The 19,442-nt window shown below is 42.6% G+C and overlaps 1 protein-coding gene across 10 annotated transcripts in view; it reads left to right on the top strand.

Annotated features, from left to right (window-relative positions):
- Positions 1 to 19,442, top strand: part of TCF3 (transcription factor 3) — a 163,242-nt gene that overhangs the window by 128,470 nt on the left and 15,330 nt on the right. For 7 of the 10 annotated variants that reach the window (XR_012235608.1, XR_012235605.1, XR_012235613.1 and 4 more), the window contains one exon: positions 4,352 to 4,488. Coding sequence is in view for 3 of the 10 variants with exons in the window: in XM_073595509.1 (XP_073451610.1) it covers positions 4,352 to 4,488 (137 nt within the window). In the remaining 7 variants the exon portion in view is untranslated. Of the gene's footprint in view, positions 1 to 4,351; positions 4,490 to 19,442 lie in introns of those variants that run through there. The other 3 variants (XM_073595509.1, XM_073595488.1, XM_073595480.1) reach the window with 1 other exon arrangement.

Raw genomic sequence — 19,442 nt, 5'->3', positions numbered from 1 at the left:
CGTTTGCTGGCACAGTGGCAACGTTTGCTGGCACAGTGGCGACAATTGATGGGCACAGTGGCTGCCCTTGGCACAGTGGCAATTAAAGGGCACAGTGGCGGCATTTGCTGGCACAGTGGCGACAATTGTTGGGCACAGTGGCTGTGTTTGATGGCACAGTGGCGACAATTGATGGGCACAGTGGCGACGTTTGCTGGCACAGTGGCGACAATTAATGGGCACAGTGGCTGCGTTTGGCACAGTGGCAACAATTAAAGGGCACAGTTCCTGCGTTTGATGGCACAGTGGAAGCGTTTGCTGGCACAGTGGCGACAATTGATGGGCACAGTGGCTGCATTTGATGGCACAGTGGCGGCGTTTGCTGGCACAGTGGCGACAATTGATGGGCACAATGGCTGCATTTGATGGCACAGTGGCGGCGTTTGCTGGCACAGTGGCGACAATTGATGGGCCGCCATCTTGGTACTCTCGTCCGCAGTAAGGCTTAGACTTAGAAGTCGGCAAGCGGACATCTTTGTACACCCACCGAAATCCGCTTGCTGCGGACGAGTGTACCAAGAGGGAGGCAACGAAACTTGCTGAAGAAGAACACCTGTGACTTCTGGTAAGTCAGACACACAGGAAAAGCTGACAAGACAACATTTTTTTTATTATGGAGATATATATATATATATATATATATATATATATATATATATATTGATGGGCACAGTGGCTGCATTTGATAGCACAGTTGCAGCGTTTTAATGGGGGTTTTTTTCTGATTGTTTCAGTTTGTTTGCGCCCCCACCACTGATTTATATATAAACGTTGCGGTTTATTCCTCAAAAGTGGTTATTCCGTGCCAGTGCTAGATACACAAAGTGTATAGCTTCCAAACATGTATCTAGCACTGGCACGGAATAACTACTTTTGAGGAACCAACTGGGACGTATATATATATATACTACGTATATATATAAGAACACCTGTGACTTCTGGTAAGTCAGACACACAGGAAAAGCTGACAAGACAACATTTTTTTTTATTATGGAGATATATATATATATATATATATATATATATATCTCCATAATAAAAAAAATGTTGTCTTGTCAGCTTTTCCTGCGTGTCTGACTTACCAGAAGTCACAGGTGTTCTTATATATATATACGTCGTGTGTATATATATATATATATATATATATATATATATATATATATATATATATATATATATATATATATATACACGTCCCAGTTGGTTCCTCAAAAGTAGTTATTCCGTGCCAGTGCTAGATACATGTTTGGAAGCTATACACTTTGTGTATCTAGCACTGGCACGGAATAACCACTTTTGAGGAATCAACCGCAACGTTTATATATAAATCAGTGGTGGGGGCGCAAACAAACTGAAACAATCAGAAAAAAACCCCCATTAAAACGCTGCAACTGTGCTATCAAATGCAGCCACTGTGCCCATCAATATATATATATATATATATATATATATATATATATATCTATCTATATCTATCTATATATATATATCTCCATAATAAAAAAAATGTTGTCTTGTCAGCTTTTCCTGTGTGTCTGACTTACCAGAAGTCACAGGTGTTCTTCTTCTTCAGCAAGTTTCGTTGCCTCCCTCTTGGTACACTCGTCCGCAGCAAGCGGATTTCGGTGGGTGTACAAAGATGTCCGCTTGCCGACTTCTAAGTCTAAGCCTTACTGCGGACGAGAGTACCAAGATGGCGGCGACGGAACGTCACTTCCGTGTAGTCCCTCCTCTCCAGGAAGTGACATCTCGCTGGCCGAGACGGACGGACTCAGGCAGTAACTTCGGGTCTGTCTCGGCCAGCATTCGCGACCCCCTGGAGAATGGGCAATCGACCCCCCAGGGGGTCGCGACCCCCAGGTTGAGAACCGCTGCTCTAGAAGGCTTTGGTGTCCTTTTGAGGTCCCCCAACTATGGCTGATTATCATACAGCTGGGGAAGTTCCTTGAAATATATCTTCCCTTCACCTGTATTGTTCTTAGCAGTTTTTAATAAAGTTCCTCCCCTTCACAATTGACTCTTGACTCATCACTGAGTTGATGTGGGTCAGAGGACTTCTAGTTTCAGGTCTCAGATTAGGTATGCAGGCAATATGTCAGCTTCTAGTAACACCCATCCGCCTACTGTCCTTGTGGACTGTTCCGTTTGCCCTTCTGTTTTGTGATGTTTCTGCACCAGTGGGTGGTTGGCTTTCCACTATCTAATTTGGTAGTGGAAACTTTTTGCGCTCTTGTCCTTGAGTTTGAAGTGTGAGGCTTGGACCTTTTCATAATCCCTGGGCCAGCTGGGAGCTGGTTAACTACCTGAACTCCCTGTTCAGGTAGTTAAATGTTTGTTGGTGGCTGTTGCTTTGGCTCATCATGTTCTGATGCGCAGATTTGGACAAGAATCGCAGCACACCAGTAAACGCTGTGACCTCCACTGGGTCATTAGCAGTACCCCTGTCTTCTGGTTTAGGTTGAAGCATTGGCTCACCTGGTTGTTGAGGACAACTCCTGCTGGACTGCTTTTGGACATTCCAGATGTCTAAGAATTTCTGCGTTCCTCTGTCATTCAATAGGCAACAAAGAAAATAAGATTTTTGTACTTAACATAAAATCTTTTTTTTTTTTTTTTAAGTACAAACCTCCTGTAAGCGGCAGCATATAACCCAAATGTCTAAGAACTTCTACATCCCAGTGTCCTTCAATGGACTCAAGATAAAGATTTTACAGTAAGTACAAACAACTTATTTTGCACACCAAACAGGATTCTGATGTGAGGGCAGTGTTGTCAGCTTATTCGCAATTTTTTAAACTTTTAAAACATTTTTACTAAATTTTTCAAATGGCTATGAAAAGTAGAGCTTTAGAATTCTCAACTCTTTTTATATAGCAACATTACAGTAAACTTGTTAAGAAAAATAAGAAAACAAATGGTAAACAGAATTTACCTTAAACTCTATGTATAGCTTATATTGGTTTCATATTGTGACAAAACACAACAGGAAGTGAGGGGAAAGCTATACAAAGTTGAGGGTAAACCCCCTTGTCAGACAGTTGTCACTTGAACATGTGTTCCTCCTTGGAGCATTTGCTCTCTTCCAGTGATGACTGTAAAATTTTGGATTTTTCATCACTTTCTGTCTCGGTAACAAAGTTCTCAAGAGCAAAAGGTGAATCTATGCAGCGGGGACACACAGCAATTAAAACATGTTGAGGGTTCAAACTGCTCTTCATTGTATCCAAAACAAAAACTATTTGGCTATACATTCATTGAAAACTACATGTTAAAATTAATTGTGCATCAAGAGCTACAGGCAGCTGAAATATGCAAATCTGGACTCCCTCACTTACCAGTACAGGGGTTTGGGAGACGGAGATTCAATGAGCATTAAAGAGGTATCAAGCTTTATGTTCTGTATTTTTTCCCACTATGGTGCTGTGGTCAGCTCCTCTGTTAAAAATATTGATATTCTGTAATCCAGAGTATAAACCATCCCACAAAATCACATTACTTGGCTTTCACATTCACTTATCCTACCAATAGTCCAAGTATTTTAGCTTTATTTTTTTTTCATTCTTCCACCAGTAACCTTTTAAACTCCAGGGCCAATTAATACTAAAATACAAGGTGTGGTGCTGTTATTTGCTGTGGCCATTGCATGCTAGGAAAAGGCTGATTGCAATGTCCTTCAAACAGAACCAAAATAAATATTTGTGTAGTTGTATATACTATACCCCTCCTCATGGTCTCCTTTCTGGTACCTTTGGGCCAAGCACATTGCAATGTATTTACAAAATTTGTTTAAAGTCTCCTTCATAGCAGCTAACTTGTATTTTAGATTTGATGGTCCAGTTAACCTTCTATCGCCTATGTCTTGCAAAGCATTGCTTTTTCTTTACGTGTTTTTTTTTTTTTTGCTTTTTTCATTCTATAAAGAAACATTCTATAGCTTATGTTCTTTCATCTTGGTACCCAACTAATTATTACTGCCCTAAGTGTGTGTGTTACATTGTCATATTTTACCAGTTGAATTTGCTGTTTGAAATGAAATCTGACAAATGCTTTTAAGAAAGTGTTTTTTTGCTTGTTTTTATCATTTTAGCAAGGATATAGAACAGGGTATGAATCTGGTGGATTACGTCTGGCATGTGTAATCATTTGTCAAAGTTGATTTATAACTTTTTAATTTACTTTAGCTCCCTGTTTACTGTGAAATTCTGAGTAAAGATTTCTCATGAAAGGAAGTTGATTTCTATTTTCTGTTAGTTATGATTGTGGTTCTACAAGAATAGTAACACCTTTCTATATAATCTATCTTGTTCCATAGAACGGAACCTAAATCCAAAGGCAGCCTGTCTGAAAAGGCGTGAAGAGGAAAAAGTATCAGGTGTGGACCCACAAATTAGCCTTGCTGGGGGACTTTCAGGTCTTGGGGACTCTCATAATTCAGTGGGACACATGTGAAGTGAGTATGGTTCTTGTACATGATTCTTTATACATATTTATAGTTCCTTTTTTTAGACTTTTTTTTTTTTTTTATATATATTAGTACGTGTTGTGTTAATATTTATGTGTATTACAAAACACATTTTTGTATACTGCTTTAAATACATTTTAAATTGAAATAACCTTTTTCATGTACTGAACAATAATTCTGTGCACATATAAACAAAACAAAAATGTCTGCACAAAGGTCGTATTTATCAGGCATTTTTTATATAGGTGGTTAAGGGGGTGGCAAAAACATGCTGGTGTGAGTCCAATGACACTCCAGTTTAAAAAAAAAAATGTAGTAATTGCTTTCCAAAATGTTTAAAAGGTGTTTTTGCCGCACCCTTTATTAAAGTACACTTGCCAGATTCTGTAGACCACTCAAAGTACTTATCCAAGGTGCCTCCAGCTAGATCCAATTGTCCCATAATAGCATTCCACATATTATGAACAGTGAAGTAGAAAACTGCATCACATAAAAACATATGCTTTTCTGTCTGAGCCTTCCTTAAAAAAATCTTCATTAAAACACTTGAGGGTCCCTTGGCAGCCAGCAACTGTTTTACCAAATGCTGTGGTCAGTAAAATGTAACATAGCATGCAGAGCGCAGCAGTTAAGATAAAGTCACATTGCTTGCAAGTGAAAGGAGAAAAAAATGGCTGGATGTGGCGATCAGTGGTAAAATAAAATGCCTTGTGTCACTGGTTAATAAGAAAAAACAAAATGCCCCGCTGATGTATGTATGTATGTGAGAGACCATGCCTGGCCTTATTGGTCAGTGGGAGCAAATATACCTGGTATAAGTGGGAGAAAAATAACTGTCATCATTGGATCAAACATTCCGGGTGTCCTTCATCTGTGTGGAGTGTCAGCCTGGGGATAATTGTACTTGTACTTTCCCTGCATGCAGCCTGTAAAGACCAATATTTATGTGCTGTGTGAGCCTGCCTTTTAGTAGGACTTTTAAAACTGTGTGTACTGAAGCTAAGCACGCTTGGACTTTATGTATTAGAACTGTGTATTGCAACTGTTTGGTTTGATCTGAAGACAAAGCCTGTTTGCTGACAAAGCAGACTTCAAGTTTCCAAAACTGTGTCATGAGTCCCTTTTTTTTTTCCCCTCTGATTCTGACATCGGTCAAGGAAAAAGGACTGCCATCATTGGTCAGTGAGACGACAATACCTGATGCTATTGGTCACTAGAAGGAAAAAAAAGACTTTAGCAGGAGGAAAAATGCTCTACATCTGTAATATGAAAAAATAGTCTCCTTTATTTTAACTAATCAATAGACAGTAATGCACTATAGAAAACATAATGAGTGTACAAAACAATACATAAAAGGTGTAACAATCCAAAATGCTTGTGCTTTCCTCTACCAGTCTCACAGGCTGCTCACCTCTGACTGGTGGAGGAAAGCACAAGCTTTTTGCACCGTTGATGATGTATTGATTTTTTTAATTCACTTTAATCAGTCACAGATGCAATATATATGTTTGTTGATCACCATTTTTAGTTACACTTTTTTATTATTATTGCTATATTTTTTTTGTTGTTGTTCGCACAGCACTGTCTATCGATTTTATTTGCACCTTTTTAAGTGAAGTGAGAACACTTGTTAGTGATGGCAGCTGCTATTAATTCAAAATTTGTTTACACCACTTTATTTCACGAGATTGCGCAGATTGATATTCACTTTATACTCTATTTTAACATTAAGAACTCTGATCGCATCCGTGACTGTTTTGCTTACATTGTGACGTTGTGATTGGCCCACAGCTATTACATGGTACCTGGGACCAGTCACAACACCCTGTACCATGTGATTAGCTGTAGTCAATCACAGATCACAAGCTGTCATGAATGAGAGCCATTCAAAAACTATTGCTTATGACAGTTATCACTATTAAATATAAGCAATAATAAAAAAAAAAAAAAAAAAAAAAAACGAAATCCCTGATTTACCCCCCCAATAGTAGTAATAGTAACATTTATTGTCACTGGGATGACACTGAACTGCTCTGTTGACAAAATGTAACAAAACATTACTTAGAAGAAAAAAAAATCTTAAAGCACCATTTTGTTTTTGTTTTTTTTTAAACATACTGTCAGCAGTCCATATCGCTGATAACTGCCACATCGGTCAAATGATGATGTTGTACTGCACTGGTGACAGTGTGTGCAGGGGGAAAAAAAAGCAACATTTATTACATGAATTTTCCAAAAAATTGTGACAAAAGATTATAACACACCATGCCTCTTACTAAATCCCTTGGACTGTCTACTTTCCAAAACAGGGTAATTTGTACTGTCCTGGCATTTTAGGGCCTCAAAAAATAAGATGTCAGATGAGCTGTGTCGGTACATCAGAATTGATCAATTTTCAAATCTATAAACCATAGTTTGTAGACTTTATAACTTTCACACAAACTAATTTACACGTATTGAGTTTTTTTTTTTATTCCCAAAGACATGTAGCAGGAATACATTTTGGCCTAAATTCAAGTTTTTTTTTTTTTTTGTTGAAAATTTTCACTGCGAAGGCACAAAACAGGGCCATTGGGGCATACCCCAGCCAATTGGTGCACATAGCCATGTGCACAAGGCTCCATGCACACTGGACGTTAAAATAATGTTATAAAAACGCCAGTAGCTCTGCAGTGAGTCTTTCAACATTTTTTAACTTTTTTTGCAATAGCGTTTGTTAGCGTTTTTCCACATTAGCATTTTTTGATTATTTTTTGCAATGGATCAAAAACGTTAAACGCTGGTGAGCCAGGTTTTTGAGTGTTTATCAGCGTTTAACTTTTTTTGTAGTCAGAAAAACAGCTCCTGAATGTGATTTTAGGGTGTTCAGAAAACAGCCCATAAACTCCACTGCTGATAAATGTCCAAAAACGTCCATGTGTGCATGGACACATAGGATAACATAGAGGGGAGTTTATGGGCTGTTAAAAAAAAAAAAAAAAAAAAAAAAAAGCCCAAACTCCCAAAAACGTCCGTTTATAAGCTTCAGTGTGCACGGAGCCTAACGGTGTGTTACAACTCACCATGTATCTCAAAACTAAACATATCTAACTATAACTAAAGAACCAAAACAACCACATATTCGGTACCCAGGTTTCACATGGTAGGAGATATCTAGTCTGTATGAATTCTCGTCCCTCTTATCTGTCTGAGCCGGACGTTACAAGAACAATTAGGATTAAGTGTGATCACTTGACCTCTGGACTAATACCACCACTCACTTGTCTGGGGCATGGACCTCAGAGCACTCAGGTAATTATTGAGAGTATCTAACCAGGGCAATCCCCCATGGACTGATCATCCGTCGTAGACTGAGTCTGTCCACAAGTGCCAGACTTTTTCATATTTTTTGGAGCATCCTTGGGACAAATGTTGCTTTGTAGAGGGTTATCATTGTATTATTTTTTTTCCATTAACACAGGGTAAGGGGATTGGCTGACTTCCATCTTAGCACTATGGCTTTCCCTCGCATAAAATAGGATACTAATTGGAGTGCGGGTTGCTTTAGCTAACGCCAATTGTTCCACAAGGCCAAGGAGACAGACACCGATTGTCGGAGGAATAGGTATGGTAGTTAACCCATGGATAAATTGAGTTACCTCCCTCCAATCTTGAACCTGTGGGAAATCCCAGAATATATGTAGGAAGCCTGCAGGGGTAACAGAGCATCTCCAGCAAGCAGCTGAGGTTGGGTATATGTGGTGAAGGCGTTGGGGCGTATAGTGTATTCTGTGCAGGATTTTGAATTTGATTAACTTGTCCCTAGTTGCAACTAGTGGCTGAAGTGGGCAATCCCACATGTCTTCACTGTCCAGCTCCTGCACCTCCGTCCGCCACAGATCGCGCAACCCATCCAATCCAACCTGAATGGATGGCAGCAGTGCTCGGTATATTTGCGATAATGGCTTTGAGAATTCAGCATCATTTAGCAGAGTTTTGAGATCATCGTGCTCCATCCATAGCTGGACCGATTTTTAAATTGTGACTCAAAGGTGTGATGGAGCTGCAGGAACCTGAAGAAAGAATTCGGAAGTTGGAATTTTGTTTTTCAATCTCTCAAACATGAACAACCCAGAACCATCGCAAATATCCTTCAAGTATTTCATGCCCCTGCTGACCCAAAGTCCGGGGTCTTGTAGAGTGAAGTTCCCTCAGCCTGGGATTCTACCAGAGCGGTGTATTAGGGGACATATGGCTTTCTCCAGGTTAGGTTTGATTACCACTGTGTGCCAAGCCCTGATAACTGCTTTCATAGCCTGTGTTAAAAGTATCGGAGAACCCCCCATACCCTATAAAGGGCGTTATGAAGGGCCTCATAAGATCCCAAATGTGCCGCCTCTAGGACTACTGACGTACTGACATCATTCGAGCCCAGCCAATTGTGGGCATGAGTGAGCATTGCTGCCAAGTATTGCGTGTGGAAGTCGGGGCAGGCAAGTCCCCCCACCCCCTGTGTCCAGGGCCTGCGTAGAATTTTCCTGCTAAATCTGGATGTAATTGACAAGAAGGAAGCTACTAGGGAATCTAATTGTTGGAAGAGGGTTTTAGGTATCCAGACCGGGGAATGCCTTAAAATATACAATAGAACTGGGAACAGTTTAATTTTAATTTAAATTAATTTTTTCCTATAAAAGTTGGTGGGAGATTTGACCAGGCCTTTAACTTAGATTTACACCATTTCAGCACCGGGGACAAATTACTTTTACTGAAATCCTGAGTGTTGGGAGAGATATTGCTCCCTAGGTATCTAATAGTACTTGCCCATTGCAGAGGTAAATTAGGATTACTCAGCTGCTTTGCCCCTGGATCTATGGGAAGAATGAGTGACTTGCTCCAGTTGGTGTGGAGGCCAGAAAGATTTGCAAAGCGATCCAGAATCTGGAGCGCCACGGAAAGTGAAGGGCAGGGGTTATCCAAAAAGGATTAGATCGTCTGCATATAGTGCTAATTTCTCAACTATTGAGCCGACCTGGATCCCAGACACCTCATCTGACTTCCGCAGGGCATCCGGCAAAGGCTCCATCACCAGGGCAAACAGTGCAGGGGAGAGAGAGGACACCCCTGCCTCGTCCCCCTCCTAATTAAGGAGGGCGAAAGTTTGCCGTTCAATTTAATATAGGCCATAGGGGACTTGTAGAGTAAACCAATCCATTTAACGAAGGTTGGGCCAAAGCTGAAACCCTCAAACCTGCATCATATATGACCAACTGACTGTGTCAAAGGCCTTCTCTATGTTGAGGGCTACCAAGACCCGAGAGGAGTTCTCCTCGGTTGGGAGCTGGAGATGGGTGAAGACTAGTCTAAGATTTATGTCTGTAGACTTGCCAGGCATAAAGCCAGTCTGGTCCATATTGAGAAGTGACAGTAACACCTGCATAATCGTAATGGCTAGCACCTTGGTAAGTATCTTAAGGTCATAATTCAGTAATGATATAGGACTATAGGATGTACAACAAACCTTCCCTGGTTTGGGTAGCAGTACAATGTGTGCCTGGTACATACTGTCTAGCAACCTCCCCGGTTTCCAGGCACTCTGCAAAGAGTTGTTAGCCTGGGAACCAGTAGAGTCATGTGGGTTTTAGACCGTTCTCCGGGTAGCCCCTCCGGACCCTCTTGGCGCATTAAGGGCTTATCTAGTGTGTCCCTGTCATCCTCAGAAAGAGAAGGCAAGGTGGTTCCCCCCCAATTCTCCAAGTATGGCTTCAACCGGGGTAGGGTTCGGTTTTTCATATAATTTTACTATAGAAAAGATGAAATGCCTTCAGTATACCCTCAGGGTCTGTAATTTGACCGCCCATGGAAGTCTTGATCCTAGGAGTTACTGTTTGGAGTGAGGGTTCTGCCACCAGGTTGGCCAACAGTTTACCATTATTGTCCCGATTCGAAAAGTTTGGGAAACAAACTTCCGCGTATCAGATTGCACCAGCGAGGTGTGATGGAGCCTCAAAGCTCTTCTCGCTTGGGCTAGGGAGGAATGGTGTTCAGGTGTGGGATGCGCCGTGAACAGCTCCAATGCCATTTTTTCGTCTTGTTCTAATTGAGTGGTTTGTGTTGCAAAACTCGATCTCACTGCTTTAATAGCGGAGACATATTCCCCTCGGGCATGAGCCTTGCCTGCCTCCCAAATCACATCAAGGGAAGTTGAACCCTCATTGAGTGTCCAGTATTCTGTAAGTTTGGGTCCCACCACCTCCTGGATTTGAGGATTGTCTATCCAGTGTGATAACATAACGTCCCCCAGGATCAAGGAAAAACTCTTCCATCGAGCAAGGTAGTGACTAGGGATGAGCCGAACACCCCTCGGTTCGGTTCGCAGCAGAACATGCGAACAGGCAAAAAATTAGTTCGAACACCGTTAAAGTCCTATGGGACACGAACGTGAAAAATCAAAAGTGCTAATTTTAAGGGTTAAAATGCAAGTTATTGTCATAAATGTTTGGGGGCCCGGAGCCTGCCCTAGGGGACATGTATCAATGCAAAAAAAAAAGTTTTAAAAACTGACGTTTTTTCTGGAGCAGTGATTTTAATAATGCTTAAAGTGAAACAATAAAAGTAAAATATTCCTTTAAATTTCATACCTGGGGGGTGTCCTTAGTATGCCTGTAAAGTGGCGCATGTTTCCCGTGTTTAGAACAGTCCCTGCACAAAATGACATTTCTAAAGGAAAAAAGTCATTTAAAAGTACTTGTGGCTATAATGAATTGTCGGGTCTGGCAATACAGATAAACGGCATGGGATCCCCTCAGTCCATTACCAGGCCTTTTGGGTCTGGTATGAATATTAAGGGGAACTCCGAACCAAAATTTAAAAAATAAAATTGCGTGGGGGTCCTCCCAAATTCCATACCAGGCCCTTCAGGTCTGGTGTGGATATTAGGGGGAACCCTGCGCCAAAATTTTTTTTTTTAAATGGTGTAGGGGTCCCCCTCAAACTCCATACCAGACCTGAAGGGTCTGGTATGGATTTTAAGGGGAACCTCGTGGCAAAATTTTTTTTAAAAATGGCGTGGGGGTCCCCCCAAAAATCCGTACCAGACCCTTATCCGAGCATGCAACCTGGCAGGCCGCAGGAAAAGAGGGGGGGGACGAGAGAGCGCCTCCCCCCCCACCCCGAACCGTACCAGGCCACATGCCCTCAACATAAGGGGTTTGCATTTGGGGTAGCCCCCCCAAAGCACCTTGTCTCCATGTTGATGGGGGCAAGGGCCTCATCCCCACAACCCTTGCACGGTGGTTGTGGGGGTCTACCCCAAAGCACCCTCCCCATGTTGAGGGCATGTGGCCTGGTACGGTTAAGAAGGGGGGGAGGCGCTCTCTCGTCCCCATTTCCTGCAGCCTGCCAGGTTGTGTGCTTGGATAAGGGTCTGGTATGGATTTTTGGGGGACCCCCACACCATTTTTTTTTTAAATTTTGGTTTGGGGTTCCCCTTAATAGTCATACCAGACCCAAATGGCCTGGTAATGGAATGGAGGGGGTCCCATGCCGTTTTTTTCAATGACTTTTATCTGTATTGCCGGCCCCGACAATTCATTATAGCCGCTAGTACTTTTAAATGACTTTTTTTCCTTTTAGAAATGTCATTTTGTGCAGGGACTGTTCTAAACACGGGAAACGTGCGCCACATACTATAGACACCCCCGGGTACGAAATTTAAAGGAATATTTCACTTTTATTTCACTTGAAGTGTTATTAAAATCACTGCTCCCGCAAAAACGGCCGTTTTTTTAAACTTTTTTTTTTTTTTACATTGATACATGTCCCCTGGGGCAGGACTCAGGTCCCCAAACACTTTAAATGACAATACCAAGCGCATAAGCCTTTAAAATTCGCTCTTTTGATTTCTCCCATAGCCTTTTAAAGGGTGTTCCGTGGCTTTCGAATTTGCCGCGAACACCCCAGATTGTTCGCTATTCGGCCCTAGTAGTGACTAGCTCAGTAGAATGGTCACCCCCCCCCTGGCATAGGAGGAGTATGTGGCATGAAACCCCTGTTTAACCCATGGCCTCTTAAGAGCTAGAATCTTACTGCCTATGAGGTGAGTTTCTTGCAGAAACAGAACGTGAGGCTTATGAGACTGCAGAAAATTAAACGGAGATCTTTTCACTGTGTCGTTCGGACCTCTGATATTCCAAGAGATCAGCTTTAGATCTGTACCCATTTAAGATTTGGTAACATTAGGAGCATAGAAGGCCCATACCTAGCCATGTCCCGCCCAGAGGCCAGGTGCAGAGGCAGTCCAGATGATGCGGTATGGTATGGCATGCAATGCCAAGCTGCTGCTAATAAAGCAAACAGAATATTGGCATGCATTAAAAGGGGGATCAACTCCAGAGATAAAACGATAATTCTCCCGCTCTACAAGACTCTGGTCCGGCCGCACCTGGAGTATGCTGTCCAGTTCTGGGCACCAGTCCTCAGGAAGGATGTACTGGAAATGGAGCGAGTACAAAGAAGGGCAACAAAGCTAATAAAGGGTCTGGAGGATCTTGGTTATGAGGAAAGGTTGCGAGCACTGAACTTATTCTCTCTGGAGAAGAGACGCTTGAGAGGGGATATGATTTCAATTTACAAATACTGTACTGGTGACCCCACAATAGGGATAAAACTTTTTTGCAGAAGAGAGTTTAATAAGACTTGTGGCCACTCATTACAATTAGAAGAAAAGAGGTTTAACCTTAAACTACGTAGAGGGTTCTTTACTGTAAGAGCGGCAAGGATGTGGAATTCCCTTCCACAGGCGGTGGTCTCAGCGGGGAGCATTGATAGCTTCAAGAAACTATTAGATAATCACCTGAATGACCGCAATATACAGGGATATGCAATGTAATACTGACACATAATCGCACACATAGGTTGGACTTGATGGACTTGTGTCTTTTTTCAACCTCACCTACTATGTAACTATGATATTCTAAGGGGGAGAAAAAATGCTCCAGCAAGAAAATAGTGTAAGAAACCTGGGTAAATTTGGTAACCGATTAAAGGTATATGTAACACCCTACTGCCTGACATAACCCCAACTGTCGCCAAAGCAGTTTCAATCCCAAAACTTGATACTAGCAAATGCCTACTTGAGGCTCAGAGTTCCAGGGGAATTCCCAGCTCGTGTGCAGCCTATAACAGTAGGCGGGGTTGAGGGGACATGCATCCCATCACGGTAAGAGGGACCGGGCAATAATTTCTCCAGGTAGATGGAGAGCACCAGGTCTTCCACTTCTCAGAAAACAAACAGTGGGGGGTCAAGTGTGAATCACGTGTCGAGGTACCTTTTCTTTTTCATGCATCATGGGAAACAGAGTCAGGCTAATATTCATTACCTGCTGGGTTATACTCCATCATTAGGTGAATGGACACTGGTAGACTAAAGGTCTTCAAACAGGAAGTAATCCCAGCTGATCATCGCGGGAACCAGGAAGTGGCGGTAAACGGCATTCCTCGGTTCGCGCTGACAGAGAGAGCTGATCGGCGGCTCTCCCTGTCAGACGGGGGGGTCTGTGCTGATAATCAGCCCCCATCAAATGTATCCATAAGTTGCCAATCGGTGCCCAGTCAGTGCCCCATCATAACCCCCCTGCCAGTGTCCACCACAGGTGCCAATCGGTCCCAGCATTAACACCTGTCAGTAGCTGCCCATCAGTGCCATCAATGCCGCCTATCAGTGCCACCTATCAGTGCCCATCAATTCTACATATCAATGCCGACTCGGTGCCCATCGGTGCTGCCTCATCAGTGCTCGTCGGTGAAGGAGAAAACAAAATTTTATAACAAACTTTTTTTTTTTTTTTTTTTCAAAAATGTTGGTCCTTTTTAGTTTAGCAAAAAATAAAAAAACGCAGAGGTGATCAAATACCACCAAAAGAAAGCTCTATTTGTGGGAAGAAAATGATAAAAATTTAGTTTGGGTACAATGCTGTATGACCGCGCAATTGTCATTCAAAATGCGACAGCACTGAAAGCTCAAAATTTGTCCTGGGCAGGAAGGGGCAAAAGTGCCTGGTATTGAAGTGGTTAAAGCGGGGGTCCACCTATCTTCTGTTTTTTTTTTTTTTTTTTTTTTTTTTTTGGAGTTCATTCACAAACTTTTCTTCTCATGATTATCTACTCACATGTTCTGTGTAATAAGTCCGCCTGTGTCCGATTTCGTTGTAAAGAATAACTTATAAAATTCACTGAAGGCGGTTTCCATCTTCATCGTGGGCATTTGAAGCCCACAAGCATGTATTTCCTGGATGCGGTGAATGCTGTGCTCCTAGCATTCACCGAGATGTTGTGATGACGCTGTTGCACAATGCATGCTGGGAAGCCTGAGACTAGCTCCCAGGGAACTGTGGGAGGTCTGGGAGAGGCTAGAAACACGCCTACTCCCATGGGAGGAAAACCAGGAAGTGCTAAGAAGATTAGAAAAAAAAGGTAATTACGGCGATTTTAAATTTTTTTTACACAGCATGTCAGCATCTAGGCAAGGAAGAGAATGCATAGAGATAATGTTCAAAATTTGGGTGAAACCCCGCTTTAAAGGATTCAATACAGCAGGTTTCTCGTCTGGCTCTCTTGTCTGTACATATGCACAGGCTTTTATGGCTTAAGAGCTGGTCAGCCGTGCTTCCTTGTAAAAAGTTATTGGCTGGTTTCCCATGGGGAACGTTTATTCGGTGATCACTTGGACAAACATATACAAAAGTTTTCTGGATGGAAGAGGTCTCTACTTCCTGTGAAGAAATGCACCAAACGTCCCTCGTTTAAAAACCCAGGGACTGCTTTCTCAAATGTCTCCAACGTCAGAAATTGCTCTGGGTCCATAGTTCTTCTAAGACCAGCACCAAGCCCTCCTTTTGAGGGGATGGCCCCACTCCATCGGGTGGGGGGAAGGCTGCTGCACTTTGTGGACATTTGGAAAACAACAATTCAGGACGAATGGGTCACCTCAATTTTGTATCTCGCGGTTACAAGCTGGGGTTACGAGGGGTGCCCCCTCAGAGGTTTCTCAGATCCAGCGTTCCCACGAATCCTCCAAAAAGAAACTTATTGCTTCAGGCACTACATAATCTAGTGCATCAAGGAGTGATTGTAGAGGTTCCGGTATCCGAAAGGGGCACAGGGTTTTACTCAAACCTATTTACAGTTCAGAAACCAAACGGGGGCACAAGGCCCATTTTGGACCTAAGATCCCTGAACAAGTATCTTTTGATCCAGTCCTTTCGGATGGAGTCTGTCCGCTCAGTAGTAACCTCACTCCAGAGGGGAGACTTTTTAGCCTCCATCGATATAAATGACGCGTACCTACACGTACCTATCTTTCAGCCTCATCAGAGGTTCCTATGTTTTGCAGTGGAGGAATGTCATTTTCAGTTTGTGGCCCAAGTAAGGGATCAAGGGCCCAAGGAAGGGATCCTGGTGCTCTGGTTTCTGGATGACCTCCTGCTCAGAGATCACTCAGTACAGGCTCTTGAACAAAGTATAATATACACAGTAAGGTATTTGAAAAGCTTAGGCTGGATCTTAAATACCGAAAAGTCAGCCTTGAGACCAGCTCAAAGTTTAAGATATTTAAGTCTGATTCTAAACACGGTCCAAACAAGAGTATTCTTGCCACCCATAAGGATCTGTGCCCTGAAGGATCAGGTGCGTCAGATAAAAGGCACCAGACAACCTTCCATTCAGCTCTGTATTAGTCTTCTAGGGAGGATGGTATCCTCCTTTGAGGCGGTGCCCTATGCCCAGTTCCATTCCAGGCCTTTACAACAAGACATCTTGTTGGCTTGGAACAGAGGAAGAAAAGCCCTGGATTATTCAATGTGTTTATCTCAGGCATGCTTAAGCCTAAACTGGTGGTTGCAGGATCAGAACCTGCGAAAGGGAAAATCCATTCTCCCGGTAACTTGGAGAGTACTGATTATAGATGCCAGAGTCTCAGGCTGGGGAGCGACCCTAGACGGACTCACAGCTCAGGGGAAATGGTCAGGGACAGAGCAGACCCTGCCCATCAACGTCCTAGAATAACGGGCAGCACGTCCAGCCCTACGGTCCTGGATGGTAGAGCTTCAGGACTGCGCCATCAGGGTTCAGTCCGACAATGCCTTGGCAGTGGCCTATATAAACCACCAAGGCGGTACCAGGAGTCGTTCCGCTCTGAAGGAGGTGAACTACATACTAGCCTGGGCAGAGGGACAATTATATCAGCAGTTCATATCCCGGGAGTAGAGAACTGGAAGGCAGATTACCTCTGCCGCCAGCAAATCTGCCGGGGGGATGGTCCCTACACCCAGAGGTGTTCCAGGAAATGTGCCAATAGTTGAGGATGGCCAGAGGTCAACCTACTGGCATCCAGGTTCAACAACAAGCTACAGCAGTTTGTGTCTCGAACAAGAGATCCTCGGGCAATTGGAACAGATGCTCTGATAGTTCCATTGAGCCAGTACTCCCTAGTTTATGCTTTCCCTCTGATCCCTCTCCTTCCACATTTGTTGCGCAGGATTTGGAGAGAGGGGGTTCCAGTCATTCTCGTGGCACCAGCCTGGCCCAGAAGGCCCTGGTTCCCAGAGATTGTGAGACTGACATTAGACGGACCATGGACGCTTCCACTTCACCCCGATCTACTGTCTCAAGGTCCTATATTCCACCCCAATTTACAGTCTCTGAATTTGACGGCATGGCTATTGAAGCCAGGGTGTTAAAGGACCGTGGCATCTCGGGACCAGTGGTGTCTACTCTAGTGAATGCTAGAAAAGCTGTCCCTAGGAAGATTTATCATAAGGTCTGGAAGACTTGTATTGCTTGGTGTGAAGCCAGAAATTTATATCCTAGGAAATGGTGATTGGGAGAATTCTCTCTTTTTCTACAGTCAGCTGTGGAAATCAAATTGGCTTTGAGTGCAATCAGAGGTAAAGTTTCAGCCCTATCAGTATTCTTCCAAAGGCCTGTAGCCTCCCATTAACTGATCCGAACCTTTTATGCAAGGGGCAGCTCGCTTGCTTCCCACCATTAGGTCACCTATGTGTCCTTGGGACCTGAACTTGGTGCTGTCTGTGTTACAGAAACAACCATTTGAACCTATTAAGGAAATTCCATTAGACTTGCTGACACGCAAGCTAGCCTTCCTGATGGCTATCGCCTCAGCTAGAAGGGTGTTGGAGCTGGCAGCCCTTTCATGCAGGGAACTGTACTTGATCCTTCACCACAACAGTCGTGTTATGACCTGTTCCATCCTTTTTGCTAAAAGTGGTGTCGGCCTTTAATTTAAATTAGGACATTATTTTGCCTTTTTTCTCAGCCTTGTTCAGCGGAAGAGAGACTACTGCATTCTTTGGACGTTGTCCGGGCAGTCAAATTTTTTTGTCTCGATCCGTGGAGGTTTTTTTTTTTTTTTTTTTTTTTTTTTTTTTTTTAACAAAAGGACCCAAGAAGGGGCAGGCAGCTTCCATTGCCAATTGGGTCCGTCATCTGGTCATTCAGGCCTACGGTCTGAAACCTAAAGCGCCTCCCTTTAGGGTGAGAGCTCGTGCTACCAGGGGTTTAGGAACCTCCTGGGCTTTTCATAAAGGTCAATTATTCTGAGCTAAGGAAAAAAGGGAACTGCAGCCCCCCAGCAAAGAATATCACCTCAGTGAAATTCAGAAAAAAGAGATCCTATTTTATGGGGGAATTGGCGCTGTTCAAAAGTGTTCAATAAATAAATAAAGGTAAATGCAAATCAATAAAAAATAAAAATAAAATTAGATACTCCAAATAATATGAACCCAAACACACTGATGTGCTATAAAGTGCAAAGTGTTGGAAAATATGTGATCTGAAATATAAATAAATACAAGTCATGAAAAATAAATAACTAGCAATGATATTAGGAACACCAAATAACGTCCTGTAAAAAAGCTGAAAAATAAATAAAAAACAAAGTCTTTCAAATGAATCCGCAGCAAACCACAGTGAAAAAAATGGCAAAAAAGCTAAAATATAATATGAAAAATACTGTGTGTAAATATGATGATAAAAAATCTCTATGTCCTGGAAAAAATGAATACAGTCAGTGAAAAACTATTGTGCCTCAATCCAAAAGTTCTTAATGTGGTGATTCATCAAGTGCTCCCCGCCTTCAACTGCAACCCCACTCACCAGAGCGCCTAACTCCTGCAGGGGTAATAGGCGTGTAGGCTAAGATCTAGCAGTGATGTTTCTTGGTAGTGGATGGTCCTTCACACGGGTGCCGTTATCTTCCCCCTTTTCTTTCTTTATATACCACGGAAATCCTCTTATTAGTCCCCAGCGATAGGCATCCATATAGTATAGAAAAAAAGGAGCCTCATAGTGTGAATCCGAAAACGAGATTTATTGCAAATGCTAAAAACTAGTTTAAAAACAGGAGCTCTAATGCTCTGCTGGCTGAAACCAATAGCCGCAACAGCAGCGTGGTAGCGGCGTGCGTTCCACAGCCTGCCTACCAGAAACCGGAAGTACAAAGAAAATCAGGAAAGACGTATTGCGTACCACGTAGCTCCGGCTTACGCGTTTCGTCACACGAACGTCATCTGAGGCGCGGCCATATTGGTACACCATACATCTATATATAGTACATAGAGGCGCCATAATACCCAATTGAGAGCTGTGCATACAATCACACCCAAAAGGGCGGATGTAAAAGTAAATGATGACAGAGTATAGAGGTTTGCACCAGGCGCCATCTAGGGGGATAATAGGAATAATGCCATCGGTGGCGCCTCCATGTGTACAATTTAATCAGCAAACAGAGGAAAAAATAAGAAATAAAAAGAAAATAAAATTGACAAAAAATATATAATAGTAAATAATTGACAAAGTAAAAATATTATGTATTAAAAACTACCATATATCAAAAAAAACAGCAAAAAGTGGTAGTATATAGAGTGATAAATCCCCTAAGGTGGATTGG

The sequence above is a fragment of the Aquarana catesbeiana genome, linkage group LG01 (genome assembly GCF_042186555.1).
Source record: "Aquarana catesbeiana isolate 2022-GZ linkage group LG01, ASM4218655v1, whole genome shotgun sequence".
In the NCBI taxonomy this organism is placed as follows: domain Eukaryota; kingdom Metazoa; phylum Chordata; class Amphibia; order Anura; family Ranidae; genus Aquarana; species Aquarana catesbeiana.
Note: the sequence above shows the minus strand (reverse complement) of the source record. Positions and strands in the feature narration are given on the sequence as shown.